The 20,817-nt window shown below is 41.0% G+C and overlaps 1 protein-coding gene across 1 annotated transcript in view; it reads right to left on the bottom strand.

The window, feature by feature from the left end:
- Positions 1-6,603: 6,603 nt before the first annotated feature.
- c1qtnf12 (C1q and TNF related 12) overlaps positions 6,604-20,817 on the bottom strand; it is a 30,178-nt gene continuing 15,964 nt past the window's right edge. Inside the window, exons 2-8 of the mRNA XM_049581437.1 lie at positions 17,866-17,970; positions 17,576-17,687; positions 17,206-17,390; positions 14,857-14,965; positions 13,366-13,459; positions 9,522-9,600; positions 6,604-9,432 (exon numbers count right to left, since the gene is read on the bottom strand). Coding sequence (XP_049437394.1) covers positions 9,334-9,432; positions 9,522-9,600; positions 13,366-13,459; positions 14,857-14,965; positions 17,206-17,390; positions 17,576-17,687; positions 17,866-17,970 — 783 coding nt within the window. The 3' untranslated portion in view covers positions 6,604-9,333. The remainder of the gene's footprint in view (positions 9,433-9,521; positions 9,601-13,365; positions 13,460-14,856; positions 14,966-17,205; positions 17,391-17,575; positions 17,688-17,865; positions 17,971-20,817) is intronic.

Here is a 20,817-nt window from a genome sequence, read left to right as displayed (position 1 = left end):
GCTTTAGCTCTGGAGATCGGTGGTGTAACATTACCTGTGAATGCTGTGCCCCAGTGCCCACAGAAGAGGAATGCCTCTGTTGCAAGGAATGGGACCGGTTGCAGCCTTAACTAAATGGTAAACAACAAACATGGCAGCACACCAGTAAGGTAAGACAACACATTTACATGTCGTTTTCTATATGTTGTCTCACATTTATCCTAACAATATGAGGCAGTCTTTGTGGAGACAAAGCTTGTTTAGTGGACTAACTTTGCACTTGAAAGGATGCCCGTTCAATTACGTTTTAACAGGTCTGACGCTACGGTTATATGTAGGCTAACGGCTAACATGCTAACTATTATTTCTATTTCACTAGTGACTTGAAACAAATTTAGGCCGATAGGAGACGGGTTGAAATAAACTGAAATTTCCCTTTAAGCCTTGCCATAATAGCTTATCATAGGGTTTAGGAGTGCTGATCCTTTCTTTAGAGCACAAACTTCTTGTGTTTATTTGAATGAATTATTACTCCAGAGGGAAATGAAGATACCCAGTAGCTTATTTTACTGCCAGGTAGCTTGTGAGTTTCACCAAAGGATCAATGAAGTTTTATCTGTATCCATAGAACATCATCTAGCCTATTAATTTCTTGTTTATATTTTGCATCCAAATCAACCCAATAACTAGTAAAGCTATCAAATACCTAATTAGCGGTTGGGGGGTTTGGTGCCTTGCTCCTGGGCACTGCCGAGGTGCCCCTGAGCAAACCCCCCAACCCCCCCTAGCAGGAAGACAATCTGTTCTACCCTTTTATTTGTTTAGTGGCTTTAAATCACATATTAAATGGCCTAAAAGTTTCATTTTGAAGCTACAGTGAGGTGCAGTTTGCACACTGGTTTACTATGCAGGGAAAGTCTTTCAACAGGCTGAAGCAAAGGGCTAAAAGTAGCCTACAGTGAGTCAGTGAATGTGAGATTGATAACAGCACCACTGCCCAAAGGGATAACTTGTCATTAGTGGCTTTGTTAATGTTTAATAAATCATTCTGGGTCATTTATAAGCCATTATGGAGAAGTACTTTTTGTTGCCAAGTTGTGGAAAATACTCCTCTTCATACCTGCGGTCACATGTCTATCTAAACTAATCTAATATATCTTTCTAATAAGTCATCATGTCTGCCAGTTTAAATGGTAAATCATTGATAAATGTCTGGTAAAGTTATACATCAAGTTTGCTGTTGTAAATGTTGGATACTTGGGGGCAGCAGAAACAAACTATGACCATCAACAGGGATGTATTTTTATATTTTAAGTTATGGTGAACTTCATATGGCAAACATGTGATGAATGTAAGTCTAACATTCATACTCACTGAGCTCTGTTTTAACTGGATCTTCAGCAGCTAAATAATCCTCCATGTTCACCAGATAGTTGCTTACCATGTTTTTTTGCCTTGTGGTGCTGTGCAGATTGTGAGCAGTTTGTTAAGAGAACTTTTTTTGGCCAAAATTGCAAAACAACAACATGAGAATCAAAACAGTAAAGGTGCCATCCAGAAAACAAGCTCAGAATAGCCAACATGAAGGTGATAGGTCACATCAAGTGACACCTTTCACATACTTACATAATCCATTATCCAATGTAAAAATATTGATTAGCGTTAAGCTGCTTTAAAGGTATGGTATATGCAGGAATTGTCGGTCACTGTTTGTAAATGTGCTCACCACAACATTTAGCTCCAAATCCACAAAACCAGCCTGGAAATGAGGGAAATCTGAAACGACTGCATTAGAGTCAATAGGCCCGTTTCCACTGCAGGAGCTTTGGGGTAATTTTACGGGGCCGGGGCTGTTGGTGCGTGTCTCCACCGCAGGAGCCACCCCCGAAGGACAGAGTTCCGGAACTTTTACAGGGGCTAAACAAGTCCCTGCCTCGGAGTAGGTACTCAGAACGGCCCTGAGAAACTCCTGGCTGGGGCTTGGGGTTTACTTGGTGCTGATTGGATATACTCAAGGCGGGATGTGACGTTTTGTAAATAACAACATGGTTATCGTAGATTAGCTGGGCTAACCGTTAGCCGTTAGCGGTGTCTGTAATAACTCAAAAAATGGTCCGTGAAATTTTTATATTTTTTTTTGGCAGCGGATATCTTAGTTACAACATGATTGAGCTAGCAAAGCAGTTTTGTGTTGCTATGTGTGGTATTTATTCAGTTTTGGGAAATCACGATGTCTAGAAAGCATCAGCTGACAGGGACAGCTAACAGCAGCAGCAAAGCTAACATCAGAATGTCATCTGTTAAAAGCCTCCCGTTGTCGGATACGACATGAAACTACTCCAGTTAGGTCAATCATGTTGTAACTAAGACATCCGCTGGAAAAAAATTTTTTTTTCACGGACTGTGACCAGAGTTATTACAGACACCGCTAACGGCTAACGGCGCCCCTACGTCGCCCTGGTCAAAATGGTCGTGCAACGATTACGTCACATACAGAGCCCTGTAACTTTACAGGAACCTTCCTCCTACTCCGCTCTCTCAGTGGAGACACGGTGGTTGAGAGGGCCGAGCAACAGGACGTTCCTGTAGTAGTTCCTGCCCCTCAAATAGTACCAGGAACTTCTTCAGTGGAAACAGGCCTAATGGAGCACAGCTGCGTTGTTGTCGGACCCTGGTCTGAGCCAGCCTGATGCTACGTTATGATTGGTCAGTCTGCGTCTGGGGGTGGGACTTAGCAAAGGGTCAGCTGCATTGCAGTGTGTTCTGGGTCTAGCCCAGGTAGCTGGGAGTGTCCAGAAAACCTCTGATGCTTGAACCACCTTAACTGGCCCCTTCTGACTCAAAGGAGTAGCGGCTCTACTCTGAGCTCCCTCTGGATCTCTGAACAGCTCAATGGCTAACAAATAATCTTACTTAATACAACAAGTTTGATTCAATCTCATCCTCTCTTGACTTAAGTCATTTGTTTGCTTTTCTCAATCCAGTTTCTCTACTTGTGTGCTGAGCTGAGCTGCCAGTCAAAGAGACTGTTCTCACCAATGGGCTGTGCCGCTGATTAAACATGCTGAAACAGCCAATGGTGTGGGACACATCACAATAATTACGGCGACAGATGCTCATCAATGGCCTGAACGCTGACCGACAGTTGACAGTCAGCCTGGTAAAGAGTTAACTATGAAAGGCAAAGCAAGTGTCATGCTAGAGGAGGATTTTCCACAACCCGAAAACCCAGAAGCTGTTCTTATTAATGACATATAACAGATGTATAAAACACTAGCATGACTTATTTAACATTATTACAGCCATTTGTTGCAGCTGATATCCTCCTCATAAAAGGTGTCTTATTAAAAACTGCTTCCTAAATACACAAGTACTTATAATATTATTGGTAAAGCCAGCAAGTAATGAGCTCCACTGCAGTGAAATTATCTCTCATCTTCCTCTCCACTTGGGATGGTATCACAGCAACAGGTTTGTTTAGGCCGGCCTCGGTATCAGCAGGACTTGGACTGCTCGGCTCTGTTTGGAGTAACTTAGGCTGCTGTGAAAAAATTCAAGGCATGCTAAAAACATAATATACAGGAGCCTGGCATCCCTAAGAGAGAGTCTCACTGTCTGTTCCTCTCCGCAGGTAGCCATGTTTGGAAGTGCTGACAAACAGAGAAGAAAGACAGAATGCATGGGGTCCGGGCCGGTGACTGGCCTCTCGCCAAAATGTCATGTCCTGCTCATATTTGGGCTCCAACTATGGTCACCTTTCATAACCACGCTTGATTGTGTGTGTTTGGAGTCAACAGCAGCACTTTTAATATTAAAGAGAAGTGGTTTTGCTGCTTTGTATGGATTTTGAGTTTGTAAAAAAAGCGTTAAGTATTAAAAATGCCACATTTAGCTCTTTGTTTTAGGGACGCCTGTGCACAGGGGGATTTGCTTAAAGCCGTCACCCAATGAGTCAGTCACTAAGGTAGAGGAATCTCATAATTAAGGCCTCATTAAAGCCACACAGCACAACTATGTTGGTTTACTGGGCAGACAGAAACCTCACAGATTCACAATGGGGCCATTCATAATACCTCACTCCTCTGAAGGAAAAGAGAAAAGGCAGTTGCTCTTAGCATTTCGGCAGATGTAATTGCAATCACTCAGCTTGTCTGATGCTGATAATGGGGCGATGGGAAATTCCTGTCAGAGTCGTGGCGCAGGGTGGTTTCGCAACCACTTTGGCAGGCTCCGTGTTCCACTGCAGGGCAGCGAATGCGTTACGGCATGCTCACATAGCTGTCATTAAACACATTTTGGAAAGAAAAAAAAAAACATAAGACAATCACAACTCACAAGTGTGTGCCGTTCGCTCTGCTTCTTGAGCAATGAAAAAGCAAATATTATGTAAACGTATATCGTCTGTCATCCCCGCACTGTTAAACATGTTGAAAGACTACAGCTTGTGAAAAAAAGGAAAGTGAATAGCGATCTCACTCACCTAACACACACTGTTAATTCTGTCTGGACTGTTTTCTTTATTTTCATTTGTCATTTTCAGAACATTTCTCCTGACTGGTAGTTTATGTGAAAAATAAGCTGTTGGGAAATAAGAACACACATTAACTGGTGCCTGAAAATGTGGCAAGTTCGTTTAAAAATGAAAAAAGTAATGTTTGTTTTCCAAATTTTGGCTTTTCAGCAAGCAGCCCATTCCTGTCTACAGTAGGTGGCTGAAATAGCACGTGGGTGCGACGTTCTTGTGGTTGCTTCTTGGGTACAGTATGTGACACTTGGCATTTCAGCAATGCTTCCATAAGAAGCCTCTATTATAAGGCATTCATGCAATGATGCTAACAAGCTCATTTTACTGTCTGGACAGGCATTTGTGCAATAAAGTCTTTCTTATTAGTGCTTTGTGAGACCACCCAAGAAACAATGTAGTGATATTACAGATTATCTAATAATCTCCAAAGAGCAGCAATAAAGGCCCATTAACTGGTCTGCAGCATGTTGTGATGGACAACAGCTATTCACTTTTAATTAAACTGGAAACTTGAGAAATATAAAATACATTAAAAACAGACTAGACAAATTAGAGTTAGCTCCCTGGACACATGATCCTAAATGACGTGCAGTGGGTCTCAAGATGTTTTAGTAATATTTTACAGGTAGTTATGAATTCGCTTGGTGCTCTGCCAGTGTTTGCAAAGGTATTTGAGGTATTTGGGGTGTTTTACAATTCAAATGATGCCACAGAGAAATGTTTTGCTGAGCTCCAGAGAACTTTTTTTCCTAAATAAATCAAAGATACTGAAGAAAAAGAAGAAATTCTGACAGTTTATATATTTCCCTGCCTTGAGCAAGTGATAATCATAAAGTGTTTAAAGGTATACAATGCAGGATGTTGGTTATGGTTTGTAAACATGGTCAACAGCAAAAGTGAAAGTAAAACCCCAAGTTCACTTTCATCTGGTGTTTCGCTCAAGCGGTAACCTGCAGGGCTGAAAAATGAAGACAATGCAAAAGTGCAAAAAAACTGCAGTTCCTTGAATGGCCACTTGAGGCTGGCTCCAAATGTGAGTCAATCCCTCCATGTTAAAATGCCCGACTTTACAGAAGAAAAAAATATGTTTACAGCCTGGTACAAAAACAGTTTTGGTCTGTGTAGCTAATTTCAACATTAATGACGACTGTAAGGGGACACATTTTCATAAAACTCACAGGCTTACATTTAATTAAGGCTAAAAGTTATGTTTCTTTTGGGTGCTTTCACACCTGCCTTGTTTGGTTCGGTTCAGTCAAACTCAAGTTCGTTTGCCCCCTAAGTGCAGTTCGTTTGGGCAGGTGTAACCTTAAAAGTGGGCAACTTTAAGTGACAGGCTATCTGCGAGGCATCTATGAGTCAAACCCACCCCTCGCTCCACCCTCTTGTCCAAATATGGTCACCTCTGGCTTGAAAAAAACAACACAATAGCAAAAATGCTGAACTTGAGGCTTCAAAATAGGAGTCAAAAATCAATGGGTGACGTCAGGGTGGCTACATCCATTTTTTTTTTTATTTTATTTATTTTTTTTACAGTCTATGGTTTTACCTTGGTATTGTCTTTTTTTTTCTCTTTGCATCTATTGAATGGCTACTGCCTACCGTCTGACACCTGGAAGCTACCTTTTAATGAAGCCTCAATCTGACCTGAGCGCTGTGGGGGCACACGCCCATAAACATCCCAGACACTCTGCAGTCTCTGCAGATAAAAACTAGGGCTGAGCAAATACATGATTATCTGTATCTCTATCTGTATCTGTAATTGGCTAACCAACTGAATTATCTGTATCTGTAAATGTACTTGAAATGGGCGTGGTTTAGACCAGAAGTAGGTGGAGTTTGGATTGAAACTGGGTGGGGCCAAAATGGAATTTTAAGCCTGAAATTGATATGGGTTGATCAGAAAACTATTTACATACAACAATCTCAGAACTGAACTTCAGATATTGATACATTTCCCTCATTTTGTACTCTTATTTGTATAAAGTACTACAGATTTTGCATAGTATACCTATAAATGAACGAACATCACTATTACCATCATTATTATGGGTGGAGAACGAATGGCATCATTTTTAAAAAGTTTAATTTCAAATTACAGCATAATATGGATAATAAAAAAATAGCAAAAAGATAAATTTTATTCTTGCAATAATCTGTGGTTTCAAGAGTCCACGAGTGTCAATCAACAAGTGATTCATACACATAAATACCATAGCAAATTTCAATGCTTTCCAATGTAACTGGTGTATTAGTTATTATAAATTACAAACATCTATATGTCAAGAAAATAATAAAATACAGTAAAAAATAAAAAAAAAGATGATGAATGATAACACAAAATAGACTGTAAAAATAATCTTAAGGTAAAAAAAACAGTTCTCTTACAGCTCTTAACAGTCGAAGTGAATCTCGATTTGTCTGACACATTTAAAAAAGGCGTATGCACATAGTCGTGGATAACCAGCTTTTTCTCCATTATTGTGTATGTGGTGTGTTGTGCTGACTTTGCGCAGACATCTGTGGTGCAAAGAGAATTCAAATTTGTTGAACTTTGACCTGAGCTGACATCTGTTGCTTTTCACCACTGCTTGAATTGAGAGATGGAATTACTTGTGTCTTTAAATTTCCATCAGTGTACAGTAATATAACCAGCCTCATATCGACACCACACAAATCAGATATTCGCTCTGTAAAATTTCAGCATGCAGATGCAGCTTTGCAATCTAATGCTAACAACAATGGCATTGTGCTAAGGTGGTGTTGTCTAGTAAAACGCCACTGGGTGTCCGGTAGTGGTAAACACTGCACCAATCAATTCGGAGAGCACAGCGCAAAACCCTTCTTTTCCCGCTGTAATGTGAAAAGGCTTTAAGAGTCTACAGCCATGCTAACAGCTCTATGAGGCTGTATGTTGGGCAAAATGACTGTTTGAGCTAAACGCTAACATCAGCATGCTAACCTTGTCACTATGGCAATGCTAACATTTAGTGGGTACGATGCTAAACATGTTTACCATCTTAGCGTGTTAGCATGCTAACATTGGTTACAAATTCTTCCTGAGGGGATCAGATTTAATGCCAATCCATCCAACAGTTGTTGCAATATTTTACTCAAAACAACAAATGTCAGCCTCATGGCGAGGCTACCATGGATGTATAAAGAGAATGGGATACAGCTTTGGAGACGGGGCACCATTCACTCCCATGAAAGTTGCTCACTGGAGCAAAAAGTCAAAGAAGGCCGAACTCTGTGCACAAAATAACCTGAATCTTTACTAGACTTTCAAAACATTTTTGGACTGAATACATCAAATCCTTATAGTGAAATAAGTTATCTCTCAAGGGTTTTGATGCTCAAAAAATCCAATGATTTACAGACGTCTCTTTTACAATGTAAGTCTATAGGAAAAGGTCTTTGGGGGCCCAGTGGCATTATGTAACAGACCCAAAAGTTGTAATGCCACTGTTTGGCCACTATAAACTTGGCCTCAAAGCTTGGCGCTCCTCCTCGGGGCTTGGACGCTACATGAAAAGTCAAAGGACCACCAAAAACAGTAGGATTCATTCTCTTGGGACCACAAATGTCTGTGCAAAATCTCATGGAAATACATCCAACTGTTGTTGAAATATTTTGGCATGGACCGAACAACCGACACTGCCACACTGCTAGAATGGCTAAAAATGCAGTTATAGTAATATTACAGAAGATGTCATTACTAGGGCTGTAAAGCGATTAAAAAAAAAAAAAATTGAATTTTGGCAGGTGTGTCATAGTAAGGCTGCTGGATTTTGGAAACAACTGTCCCGTGTTTTAGTCAGTCATAAGTAGACGTACTCAATTTGTGTCTGAACACCTGGTCGACTGTGGTTTGATGAGGCTGGCTGCTAGCTCTAGCATTAGAGGCTGTGCTAGCTCTGACCTCCGGGTTCGCTGCTAATTGCTTTGCGTTAAGGTGATATTTTTGACTATAAGTACTCCGATAGTACGAAAATTTCTCCCTGCAGAAATTGCAGAGAACGATGCTCCTATCAACAGTTCCATTGGGTGTTTTTAAATGTAATTTTCTGCTCACAGGGCCAAGCAGCATTGTCTCATCTGCCTCCATCATGTGACAAAGCCACTGTGGCTTTCAGTGAAGCACCTTGTCAAAGGGTACCATGAAACGCGATCAATTGCGTTGTTGTTAATTAATGAAAATGAACGCATTATTCTGACAGCCCTTGTAATTACATATGTGGGACAAGGTCTCGTGAGGCCGTATTCTGTCTATGGAGCATGTTTCCATTGTCCAGTGTACTCACAGTCTATGTACCATATTACATATATAAGTGTGAGACTTAATCCATGATAAACAATAACTATAGTTCTTGAGTGTGTACATAATAGATCATGTAGACAACAAACATTAACATGTCAGTACACATTTAACACAAATGTACTTTCTCATGTTCTCCAGCTCTTCCAATATCTTTCCAGAGAACATCAAAAAACATTGATATTTGGTTTACCGCAAAGGTCTTCAACAACCAGGAAAAGTATACTGTAACAGACGTACTTTATTTTCAGGTTATTTTTATTGGTGAAGCGACAGGCATCCAAGTTCCTCGGGGAAGTGGCAGTGGTGCGCTGTGAAAAACAACCTCAGTCCTTGAGTTCTTCACACTGTCCTTTCACCATCTGACAAGCAGTCAAGTCCATGTCAGCCTCGCTTCCTTCCTTCAAACCTCCCCTGTGGTTTGGTACCAAGCAGTCCATTGAAAAAAACACACAAAACAAAAAAAAGGCAGCAGTGGATGGTTGGATGATGCCTTGTTCATGTCGTGAGGCTATACACCGAGCAGCATGCCCATAAAATCGGACCCATTCTGTATTGTGATGGAGGCGCCTGCTGCATTATCCACAAATATGGAGGTGTACTGCCCGGCCTGCGGAGGAAATACACAATAATGATGCAGGAAAGATTCGCACCAATACAGATGTTTCATGTTTGTGTGTTTCTCAGCGTGGTGCTCACCTGTAGCTCCAGCAGCCCCTGCACACTGACAGTGAATATCTTGCTGTTACTTTCTAATCCAACAATCATCTCCAGTGAACTGCGATGATATCAAAACAAGAACATTTCAGAATAAATATTGTGTTTTCAACAATTTGTGCCAAATTACCATTCTTTCAGACATCGTTAAAGTGCAAAATGCCTTATCTTTTAAGGAATCATTCTATATCTTCTTACCGAAAGTTAGATGAGAAACTCACTCACATGTGTATGTACAAATATGATGCTACCACCAGCAGCTAGCTAAATTAGCTTAGCACAAAGACAGGTCACGAAGGAAACAGCTAGCCTGGCTCAGTCTAAACCTGCATACCCAACACATTCTCATTCCCAACTCGCCAAATGCGTATGATTAGTCATTGGCCTTACACGTTAAAATATGACTTGCTAGGTACCCCTCCAGTGTCAGTTTTGGATGCTCAAAGACGGCATGTCATAGAACTATAGTTGGACAGAACCAGGCTAAGCTAAGCTAAGCTAAGCTAAGCATCTCCTGGCTGTAGCTTTGTATTTACTGTACAGGTAAGAAATCTATTTGTAAGAACAACAATTCACCTTCTGTTAACTTCGGACAATGCTACACTAGCTGCTTCCTCCTGTTTCCAGTCTTTATGCTAAGCTAAGCAAAGCTAAACTGAACATCTCCTCATCTCCTGGCTGTAGCTTCATATTTACTGTACAGGTAAGTAAGTTATGTGTAAAAACAACAATCCACCTTTTATTACCTTCAGACAGAGCTACGCTAGCTGTTTGCTCCTGTTTCCAGTCTTTATGCTGAGCTAAGCTAACCAGGTGCAGCTTCATACTTAGCGTACAAACATGACAGTGGTATTAAATTTTCTTATCTAACTCTGAGCCAGAAAGCAAACAAGCGTATTTCCCAAAATGTCAAGCTTTTCCTTTAACAACTCCGTGCCCTGAGAGTCTGTGTAGATGGCTGTAACATCGCTGCAGGCTCTAACCACACACAGAGAGCACTGGCTCCTGTTAAGTGGAAAATGCTACATTTTTATGGCAAATCAATCATGTTTGTCTTCACTCCAACTGCCATCACAATGAGCCTCATTTCACATTCTCTGCATTTTCATGTGTGGGAGGACGAGACTGGCTGGGGCTTTGGCTCGAAAGAATCAAAAGCCAAGGACTCTTTTGGGTTAGGTAACCCATCTTAATAATGTTATTTATACGTTCTCCTCATTGTACCAAGCTAGAAGGGAGGCTGCGGAGCTCTGCGCAGTCCGGGGGAGACTTGAGGGAGCAATTCATTCTGCAGTTTTCACTGACTTTATGTAAATAGAGATTTTGAAATATTGGAAAGAACTCAAAACCTTCCCCGACTGGATTTGTAATTTCTCGTCATGTAGAAACGCTGTATCAGATACTTCATTATCTGGCTCCCACATCCCAAACAAGGGCATTTCACTGCTGTGCTGCTGAGTGTAACAGGCTGCCTGAAGTGTCAAAGGTGAGTCTATAAAGATTAGTTCGGCGACAGGGACGAGGGCTCCGAGTGAGACGACATTTCCTTTAAAGACCTGCTCTGCTTTTATACAGGAAATGCCAAACTGGTTCCACACAAACAGTAACAGACAACACCTTCAACAGCTCGTAAATTCTGTTGACAGTTCAGGCAGCATTAAACACCAATAAAATATCACTGTTACACAGGGAAAGTAAACAATTTGTCAAAACAAGAATATCAAGAATGCAACGTGATGGTTGTTGTTGTTAGAGTAATTGCTCCCTAGATCAGTTTCATTAACTCTTATTGGTGATAGGTGGTATGACTGACCTGCATGGGTTTTAACCATGTAAATAAAAACCACATAGATACAATCTATTGAGGTAACAGAGTTTTCGGCAGAGTGAATTCGATTTGGATTCAAGGAGTGAGTTCTCCAGCATATTTAAACATACATATTTTCCTATTACCTGTAGTGCTATTTGTCATCCTGGATTGTTTTGGTGTGAGTTGCAGAGTGTTGGAGATACCGGCCATCAAGATGTCCGTCTTCTCTCCAGTATAATGGAACTTGATTTCATTCAGTTTGTGGTCCTCAAAGCAGCAAAAAATATATTTGAAAAATTCAACAGCAATGTCTCTTTCCAGAAACTATGACCGGGTTACTCAAGATAATCCACAGACCTTGTTGTGAGCAGTTTCATGTAGCAGGGTTTCCCCCACATTTATTTCTTTGTGGCAGTCCGCCACAGTATCAGCATTGTCCACCACTTATTGATTTTTTATTTTTGGAGCTGGACCATTAATTCGGAGTGCTGTTGGATTATATTTAGTGTCTGTTTATTCAAAGCACAATACCTCCAGAGTGTATCGTGTACTCTGGGCACAGACAAAGCAGCACAGTGCCAGGCACAATGAAAATGAGACTTAAGCCCTATTTGGACGGGATTAGTTTTATATAGGGACGAGGGGTAAAGTAATAATTACCAGAGATTTTAGTCCCGTCCGAATGTGCCATGTCAGTAATCATTACCGCACAATGTCAGTAAAGATTACCGCAACTTTTACCTTCTGTAAAAGGGTCCCGGACAATTGTCCGGGACCCTTTTACAGAAGGTAAAAAATCGAAGTTAGAAATATATTCGAATATATATATTTTTTTATAAGTTCGAACCTATATTTGATCATTTGAATAACTTTAATAATTAATTAATACTATCAATAATGTTGTACATCATGGCGAATCCTGTTCGGGACGCAGCGGGATGGAGAGGCGCCGACAGAGGAGCCCACTGCGCCAACACCACCCACTGCGCTGTCCACGATGTGTGACCTGTTCGGGGAGACATACAGGGAGAGTGTTGCACCTGCTGCCTCCCTGCCTACCCTTTTTAAAGAAGAGATGAACACCTTAAACTGAACACACAGATCAATTCTCCACCCCACGACACTCTGGGCTTTGTTTACGGACCCACAATGCAGAGAGGGGACATGGAAAGATCACGAGGACACGCACACACAAAGAGACAAACAACAAACGACAAAACTTTGTCAGCTACCGCCACACATAACTTTTAAGTCTGTGGGAAACACTTTATTTTCTTTCTACCAAACTACACCTGTTAACAATAACATGGCACAAAAGAAAGTGTGCATGTACTGCTAGCTCACCTACCACCACTGAGCTAGCTAGCTGACACCATTAAGGTTTTCATCTCACACTGTCACAAGCACTTTTGTCCATGAGTAGATGCACACTTCCTTCTGCGCAGTGATATAGTTGCCAGGTGAAGAAAATAGTTCCTACATGAACTGCTCAAAACAAGGTCTGTGGATTATCTTGAGTAACTGGGTCATGACTTCTGTAAAGAGACAGTGCTGCCACTTTGAGCACCACAAGCTGAGTGATATCTCCAACACTCTGCAACTGACACCAAAACAGTCTGAACTGATAATTAGCACTACAGGTAAGAGGAAAAATATGTAATTTTGATTTGGGGGTGAACTGTCCCTTTAACAACAAGGGCATTTACTGTCCATGCAAATGCAGGATATGCTTCCTGAAGTACTCCAAAAGAAAAAACAGAATACTGTGGCATGTGGAGATCTTATCCATGTTTCTGAACATGCTCTGTTGGTACAGAAAGTAGAGGCTGAGACATCTAGGAGTCACGACAAAAATGCACACACACGATCAAAACCTGATACTGTGCATTCATGAGTAATCAGGTTTATCCATTTCCATGTTAACATCAAATCTGGGATAAGATTTAAACCAGAATAAGACTCAAAACTGAGATGCGAGTGCGCATGTTAGCACACTTAATAATACAGAATACCTACGTGTATCTGTGGCAGAGTGATTCGATGCAGATCAGCACCCGAACATTATCCCTGGCCTTGAGCTGACTCTTGCTCCTCTTCACCTCATTGTGGTCTGTAAGGAGGCAAAATGTTCACAATCAACATGCGGATACTGACTCAGCCATTGCTCACAAATACATATATATTCCCCTTGAAGTGAACAAAACTCAACAGGCCTGTCAGACTATGGATTTCTCCACACCCTGAAGCTGTCTGTATACATGAGGCTGTAATGAGAGAGATAGTCTGTTTATAAAGAGTTTGGATGATGGAATTTTTTAGTCTTTCCAACTCCAAAACCAAAAACACAAGAGCAAAAGTGTAAGTAATGGATTAAACTGTGTGTTAGTGGTTCGTTCCTGGTCTTTATTGGATTTGGTGCAGTTTACACTCCAGCAATCCCAGCTCACATTACCTGAGATAGCATTAAGTTTGTTAAATACATCAGTCGTCATCCTGAAAGACTTTTATCTTGTAACAAAAAAGGTGAAAATATGAACAAATATGTGAGCTAAGCAGCCAAAAAGGGTAATATTAGAACACATGAATAGTCTGATCTTTCGTTTTTCCATAACATACTTTTAATACTTGGTCTTACTAGCTCTACACTGTAATACAAAAACACTGCTAGGAAAAAGAGATGACTGGTTGCTCTGTATAATCAAGCATAGATCATAATATCGGGTGCTTGTGGAGAGTGGAAAACAACTGGATACACAGGACGGCAATCCAAACACTGCAAAAAATTATCAATGAGGACGGAAAACTATTTAAAAAACATTTTGGCTCTTTTAATGATTTAACCACTACAATAAAAGCTTTTAATATCTCCTTCCTTATTGATATCATTTTTGAGTGTCTGGATTACCTGTGTACAAGAACAGAGCTCAGTAAACAGTCAGTCAAAACATTAAGGCCTAGAACACATCGTGTCTTTTAATGCCTGGAAAATGTGAGGTCAGGCACTGGGTGCTATGCCTACTTCTAAGGGCAGGGTTGTGCCTGATGTTGCACAGTGATGGAGCTGACCTTCTTTCAGGCGTTGTATTTTAAAACATCGTTTGTGGGACAGATGTAAAGCCCAACACTAAGATGATCAATTTCTCGTCCTTATTTACCACAGGCTGATAGTTACCGAATAAATGAAAGATATCTGCCTGTGATTAGTTCCATGAGCTGAACTATGTTTATCTCAGGGTTCAGCTGTCACGCCCTGAAAAAAAGTCACTTGGGAAAGTTTGAAGGGCACGACATGGTTGTCGCTTTTGAGCTCGTCTTCAGTCGTCTACGTTGAAAACAATGGATTTCAAGGTGTAAAAAAATGCAACATGTGTCGTGGCCCTGAAGTGCTTAATCAATTATGTACAAAATTTAGAGGATCCAGGACTGCTCCTTGACTGTTTGAAACTCTTAAGGCCTCAGTATATTATATGTACTGTGATACCATATAAAACAGTGACTGTGATTTACCGATGTGGACGTTAGCAGAGAACTGGTAGATCCCAGTGATGGGAGCAGTGAATCTCCCAGTAGACTGGTCCATTCCTGACCCTCTGAGGAAGGCTCCTTTAGCTGGTGGCTGAAAGCACAGAACCTTATATTAGTACATTTTAGAGTGATAATGAATTCTCTGGGAGGTAGTCAGAGTTCAGCTCTCAACAAAAGAGGAAGGGTATACAAACACTCACAGTCTTTTGAATAAACTGGTCCTTTAGCGACCAAGATACCTCGCCTGCTGTCTAACATTTAGCAAGTTCATTAGCTTGGAGAGCTTCTTTTATCTCCCCATTAACTCTGTATTGAATGACACGATGTACAATCCTGAGAACAAAATGTCAGGGGACAGTAAATGGCACAGTAAGGACAAAGCAGAAGGAACGTCAGAGAGCTAGCGCAAGCTAGGCTGTGTTAGCGGTTAGCTCACTGGCTAAAGTTTACCCACTAGACCTGCAAGTTGTCACAGTGTCACTAGGCTCATAGAATTCGGCCTGTCATGATAACGTCTTTGGCTCGACGACATATTGTCCCAGAAAAAGAAATGTGATAATTAGGGATGCACAATATTGGATTTTTTTTGCCGATATATGATATGCCGATATCTAACAACTCATTTGTCGATAACCAATACCGATATCAATATATCCACTTTTTTCCCCACCTAATTTTAGTGATCATCAAGTCTCTTCTGTAGTGGAATTAACATCATAATATACATACATACTCTTATCATGATGGCCTGCCAGCAGATGGAGACATGAAATACAAAACTTTTGAATGTATGTAATACTTATTAATTGTGCAAGTTAATAAAAAGAATGTTGGCCATTTCTGATATTTCATTTTAAGGCCAATATCAGATGATATGAATGACCTGTCGATATTATCGTAAATCCCTAGTTATAAACAATATTACCCATGTTGAGACCATCTTACGCTACTGATATAATGATAATATAATGGCATAATAATACAAGAAAACCATTTAAAAGAGCAATGAACTTTTATGTCTTGAGACTATTCAGACACTAGAAATGGAATTTGGAATAAAATGTTTAAAAAAGTCATTAAAAGTAATTAATGCCTGTAAATATATACAAGAAAGTATATATAAAATTGTAGTACCTTCTTAGAAGTAGCCCAAAAATACTCAGTTGGAGACTTCATACAGAATTTAACCAACAAACTAAGTGATGAATCTTGCAACTAACAGACAAACTTAGAGAAGCTCCTGGAACACCGCAGTTACCTCCATAATCCGTCCGGTGTGCTGCAGTCGGCTCACGTGCATGGACGGTCTGAGAACCAGAGGGTTTGATGGTGGATTTACGGAGTAGGGGATAAAGTTGTTGGAGGGTATAACAACAAATGACAGATTTGTTGGCTTGTTGCCAGGGACTGGTAAGCTAACAACCATCAGGACTGTGCCTTTTTCACTCCATACGTGCAGCCGCAGGCTATTGGTAAGCTACGCTGTGTCGTCTCTGAAGTTTGGTTTTAGTCTTCTTAGGAATCGGGCAAGCAATGGATGGGGATTGATGCGCTAAAATGTTGGTGATAAGCTGATGACATAACTATCATGACAGGCCTATATGGAGCCACATATTTCATGAAGACATGTGGACGAATTTCACTGTTCCACTTTCTGGTGTGACGAGGCTTAAAGGCCCCTGAAGACATGTTAATTTTAATCCTCTGTTGCCTTGTGTTCTATTTTTGTTGCCTTGTGTTCTATTTTTGTCTGTCTATTTACTTCTGACTCTGCAAAAACATGTACAACATCTTCTCCAAAGCCATAGTAACACGCCTATTCTAACATAGTGCTGTGTTAGCATGTTAAATAGTTCAGCAAAGCTTAATCCTCCCTCCTCCAGCCTTGTCAGCCCATCCCAACAGGGCATAGTTCTTCCACTACAGCATGCTGTTTCAAACAGTGTCTATTTCTGTCCTCTCCACACTTTATTCCAAGTCAGAGACAGAGTGCCTTTTGTATGCCGCCCAGAGAGTGATGTGTAGAATTGAAAAAGTAGATATTTTTGACGAAAGAGCCAGTCTGAGTCTCAGAGTGGCAGCGCATGCTTTGCCAGTGCCAGTTACCAGCGAGGGGATGATCCTCTCTTAATTCCCCCACATGCAAACTAAGCGATGATTACCAAACACTCGCTCTTTCAAACACAGTTAAGACAGAGAAGCAAATGGGTCAGAAACAAAGCGTGTAACCATGCAGAGGAGGATTAGCCAAAACTTTTTCTTTTTCAGCCATGCACTGGGAGCAAAGCCGAACCAGTTCATAAACATTTACTCAGTTTCAAACAAACATACTGTCTGAAAGTTCTGGAGCTCCACCAGAGTCTTCTTGTCGACCACCACAGGTCCCTTGAGCTTGCAGTGGAAAGCCTCCTCTATTCGCCGGTAGGAGGTCATCCCCTCCAGGGTGAGGAGAGCAGTAGGTAGCTGGCTGGGGCTGGTTTGTCTGTCCAGTGCTGCTGCTCTCCTCTCTGTAGCCTCTGACAGAGAAACATCCAGGTCATAACAGTGCAGATTGAGTAAGCATTGATTTTCAAACTATTTTCTCATGATAATGTGTGTGTGTGTGTGTGCATATCCAAATGTTAACTGTAGGTTATCTCTGCAAAAAGAAAAGAATGGGGAGCTGAAATGTGTCTGGGCTGGAAAACCAACATGTTTCTACCTTTAATCATGTCTTTGAACTCCTGCAAAAGAACTTCCTGGGTCACTTCAGCCCCAGGAGAGCCAGGAGGTCCCTGAGGGCCAGGAGGACCTGGAGGACCAGGTGGGCCCGGCTTGCAGAGAAAAGATATACAAAACATTGTCATGCATCAAACTTGATCTGAAAATCATTATGCAAGTTTGTCTTATTCACCAGTTGCTGTAGTAAACAAAGAAAACGTGTCAATTATCATAAATCAAGTGCAATTGTTTGAAGAACTGCAAGACACACAGTCCATCTACTGGGTTTACCAGGGGTCGTTTGCGTTTGCGACATTTTCCAGGGAAGTTGCCAACAGGTCTTTTGACAAAGTCCATCCATGATCCCAGTGGATCCACTCGCTGGTTGTCTGAAATCTGCAGCAGAAGCAAAGACACAGACAAAGAATTTATTATGAATTAATGGACCAATGTGAGCATTAACCTATTCGAAATAAAGGCTATCAAGGAAAATTACATTATAATTAATAATAAGTGGCTTTTCAGAATGGTTTACAGACTGCATAGTAAAATAAACAGCATTACAAAAAATGTATATGCCAAGCGGCAACCTCCTGGGCAGAAAAATTAAGCCAATGCTGAGGTGCCTAAAACTGCAGTTCCTCTAATGGCCACTTGAGGCTGGCTCCAAGAGCGAGTCAATCCCCATAGACTCCCATGTTAAAATGTCCAAATTTACAGAAGAAAGAAACATGTTTACAGCCTGGTACAAAAAACAGTTTTGGTCTGTGTAGCTAATTTCAACATTCATGACAACTGTATGGGGGTGATTTTTTTTTTTATAAACCTTGACTGTTTACATTTTATTTAGGCTTAAAGGTGCATGTATTTAAGGGCAGGCCGCTTTGAGTGACAGGCTGTCTGCTGGCCAATAACAGTTTTGGTCTCTTTAGCTGATTTCCTTGGTGTGACAACTGTACAGAGGTGAATCTTTATATGACTCACCTGCTTAAATGTTAAGATGGCTTAATGTTGTGCATAATTAAGGTTGGGGCCATTCTGAGCGACAGGTGGGTGCCATCCGTTGACACCACTGGTTAGGTAATGTAACCATGTTGTTACCCCAGATTCAAGGAGTACAGGCGTAACCCTAGCTATCGCTATTTCTGTGTGTTTTAAATTCATGAAAGTTGTTGGATAGGTATACAGACTAGGATAGAGCCTTCTTCATTTCGTCAGTATTTGTGTATGTTTTCTGAAAGCTAACAGATACGGACAAAATAGAGTAGCACCATCAGAGATCGGGGGGCAGTGTAGCATAGTTCAAGCATGATACGACGGTAGGAAATAATGAAGACATAAAAAAATGGCGGAATGGAGGGAAACCACATCATAGTGAAAAGAATTCTCCGTTAAAGTACATCATTACAACCTCCTCCCCGTCACCTCGTTCGTCATCGTGTGAAACTTTTGACTCTGCCCTCTAGTGCCATCTATTGGTTGTATGTATGCCATCATAAAAGATAAATGGAAGTATTTGGGCAGTGACATTTACAACGTTTGAAACGGACATATCCATTTTGGTACATAAAGGGTGTATAAATGAGCCCTAAAAATTCTTCAGTGTTTGGTTGTACTACAAGACCCTCTAAGGAGTTAAACATTCAGTTTTTCTGGTAAGTACAGTTTGTTTTAATGGTTTTAAGCCTATTTTTTTGCTAGCAAAAATTAGCATTAGTATTATAACAATTAACCATAGCTGCAAATGTACGATGCTAACCAAGCCAGCAGCTAGTTTAAGGCCTTTATATACTCCGCAAGAGCAGAGAAATTTGTTCTCTCTCTCAGGGCTGCATTTTTTTCTTGCAGCCCTGGTTTGGGAGTTCTTGGAGCTTGTTCTTGACACATCATCTGGGCAGAACTTTTTTCTTGTGTGGTGTCCGAGAACTATTTTGTGATTGGTCAGAAATTTGAAGTGGGCATGGATAATGCGGAAAAGCGTGTGACGTATGCAGCAGTGGTAGGGGCCTATGAGGACCTCCCAGGAGTTCTGCACTTGCGTTTCTCTTGAAGTATGAAATGTCCTGGCCAGAAAGAACTTTGCTCTTGTTCTTGCCACCTCGAGAAAAAGAACAAATTTCTCTGTTCTTGCGGAGTACGTACAGGGCTTTGGGGTCACCTCCACCCTCTCATTCAAGTATGGTGACTTCTGGCTCCAAAAATCCAAGATGGCGACGGCCAAGATGCCAGACTCAAGCCTTCAAAACCATAGATGTAAAAAGAGAACTGGAGATAGCATTGTAGGTGGGGCCTTGTTCACATTGATACATTAAGCCAAAAGAAGGTTAACTTCCAGGGTGTAAAATTACCCAAATCTTCCGCATCACTGGGCCCATAAAGCAAGTGTACTACAGACTTCCACCGGCCGAACCAGTTTAATGCTCTGCTAACTTGAATGGGAATAACATGATTAATCGTGTGTCTCTTCAAGACTTTAAAATGCTATCAGACTGAATGAATCAAATCAAGGTGGTGGAACGAGTCATTTCAAGGGGGTTGTGACACTCAAAAAATGTATCCACTAATTTACAGATGTCTCTTTCCCAATGTATGTCTATGGGAAAAGTCTGTTTGGGCCCAGTGACATCAAATGACAGACCCGGAAGTTGTAATTCCATGGTCTGACCACTACTAAATGGGCCTCATTATTTTATACATTTTATAAAATACACGTCCCACTACGGGAAGGCAAGATTTTAATGACAAGGAACATTTTTAACAGATGCAGACTTTTCTCTAAAGCCGCTGTGTTCTCACTCAGTAATTACAGCCTATAAAAAAATACTATTTACCAGTTTATTTCTAAATAATTTTTGCCCAATTGAGGCATGATGCAAAAGACCGTACCTACGACGCTAAATCCAATGAGTCATTATTTCTTCCTTTAAAACCATCGTTGGAAAATCCTGCCCTAAGATACAATTAAATGGTGCCAGACACCAAGGAAGGTCACACAGGGAAACCTCTCTCTTTCTGTCTCTCCTGCCCAGTCGACTGCAATTCCTCAAAAGAGGCTCTTTCAATCTGCCATCTAAGTTTAGTCACCATTCTCCTCCAAAAGCCTCACCTCATGCTTATTTCTTCATTCCAGATAATTCACTCAGGTGCCACGTCAGTTCTTATTTGCCCAATGTGCTCAGATGAATGTAAACAAACCTTGATTTTTTTCAGCACATGAAAATTTCCATGAGCACTGCGGTGAAA

The sequence above is a fragment of the Epinephelus fuscoguttatus genome, linkage group LG7 (genome assembly GCF_011397635.1).
Source record: "Epinephelus fuscoguttatus linkage group LG7, E.fuscoguttatus.final_Chr_v1".
NCBI classification, from domain to species: Eukaryota; Metazoa; Chordata; class Actinopteri; order Perciformes; family Serranidae; genus Epinephelus; species Epinephelus fuscoguttatus.
This window is presented reverse-complemented; position numbering and strand designations above follow the sequence as displayed.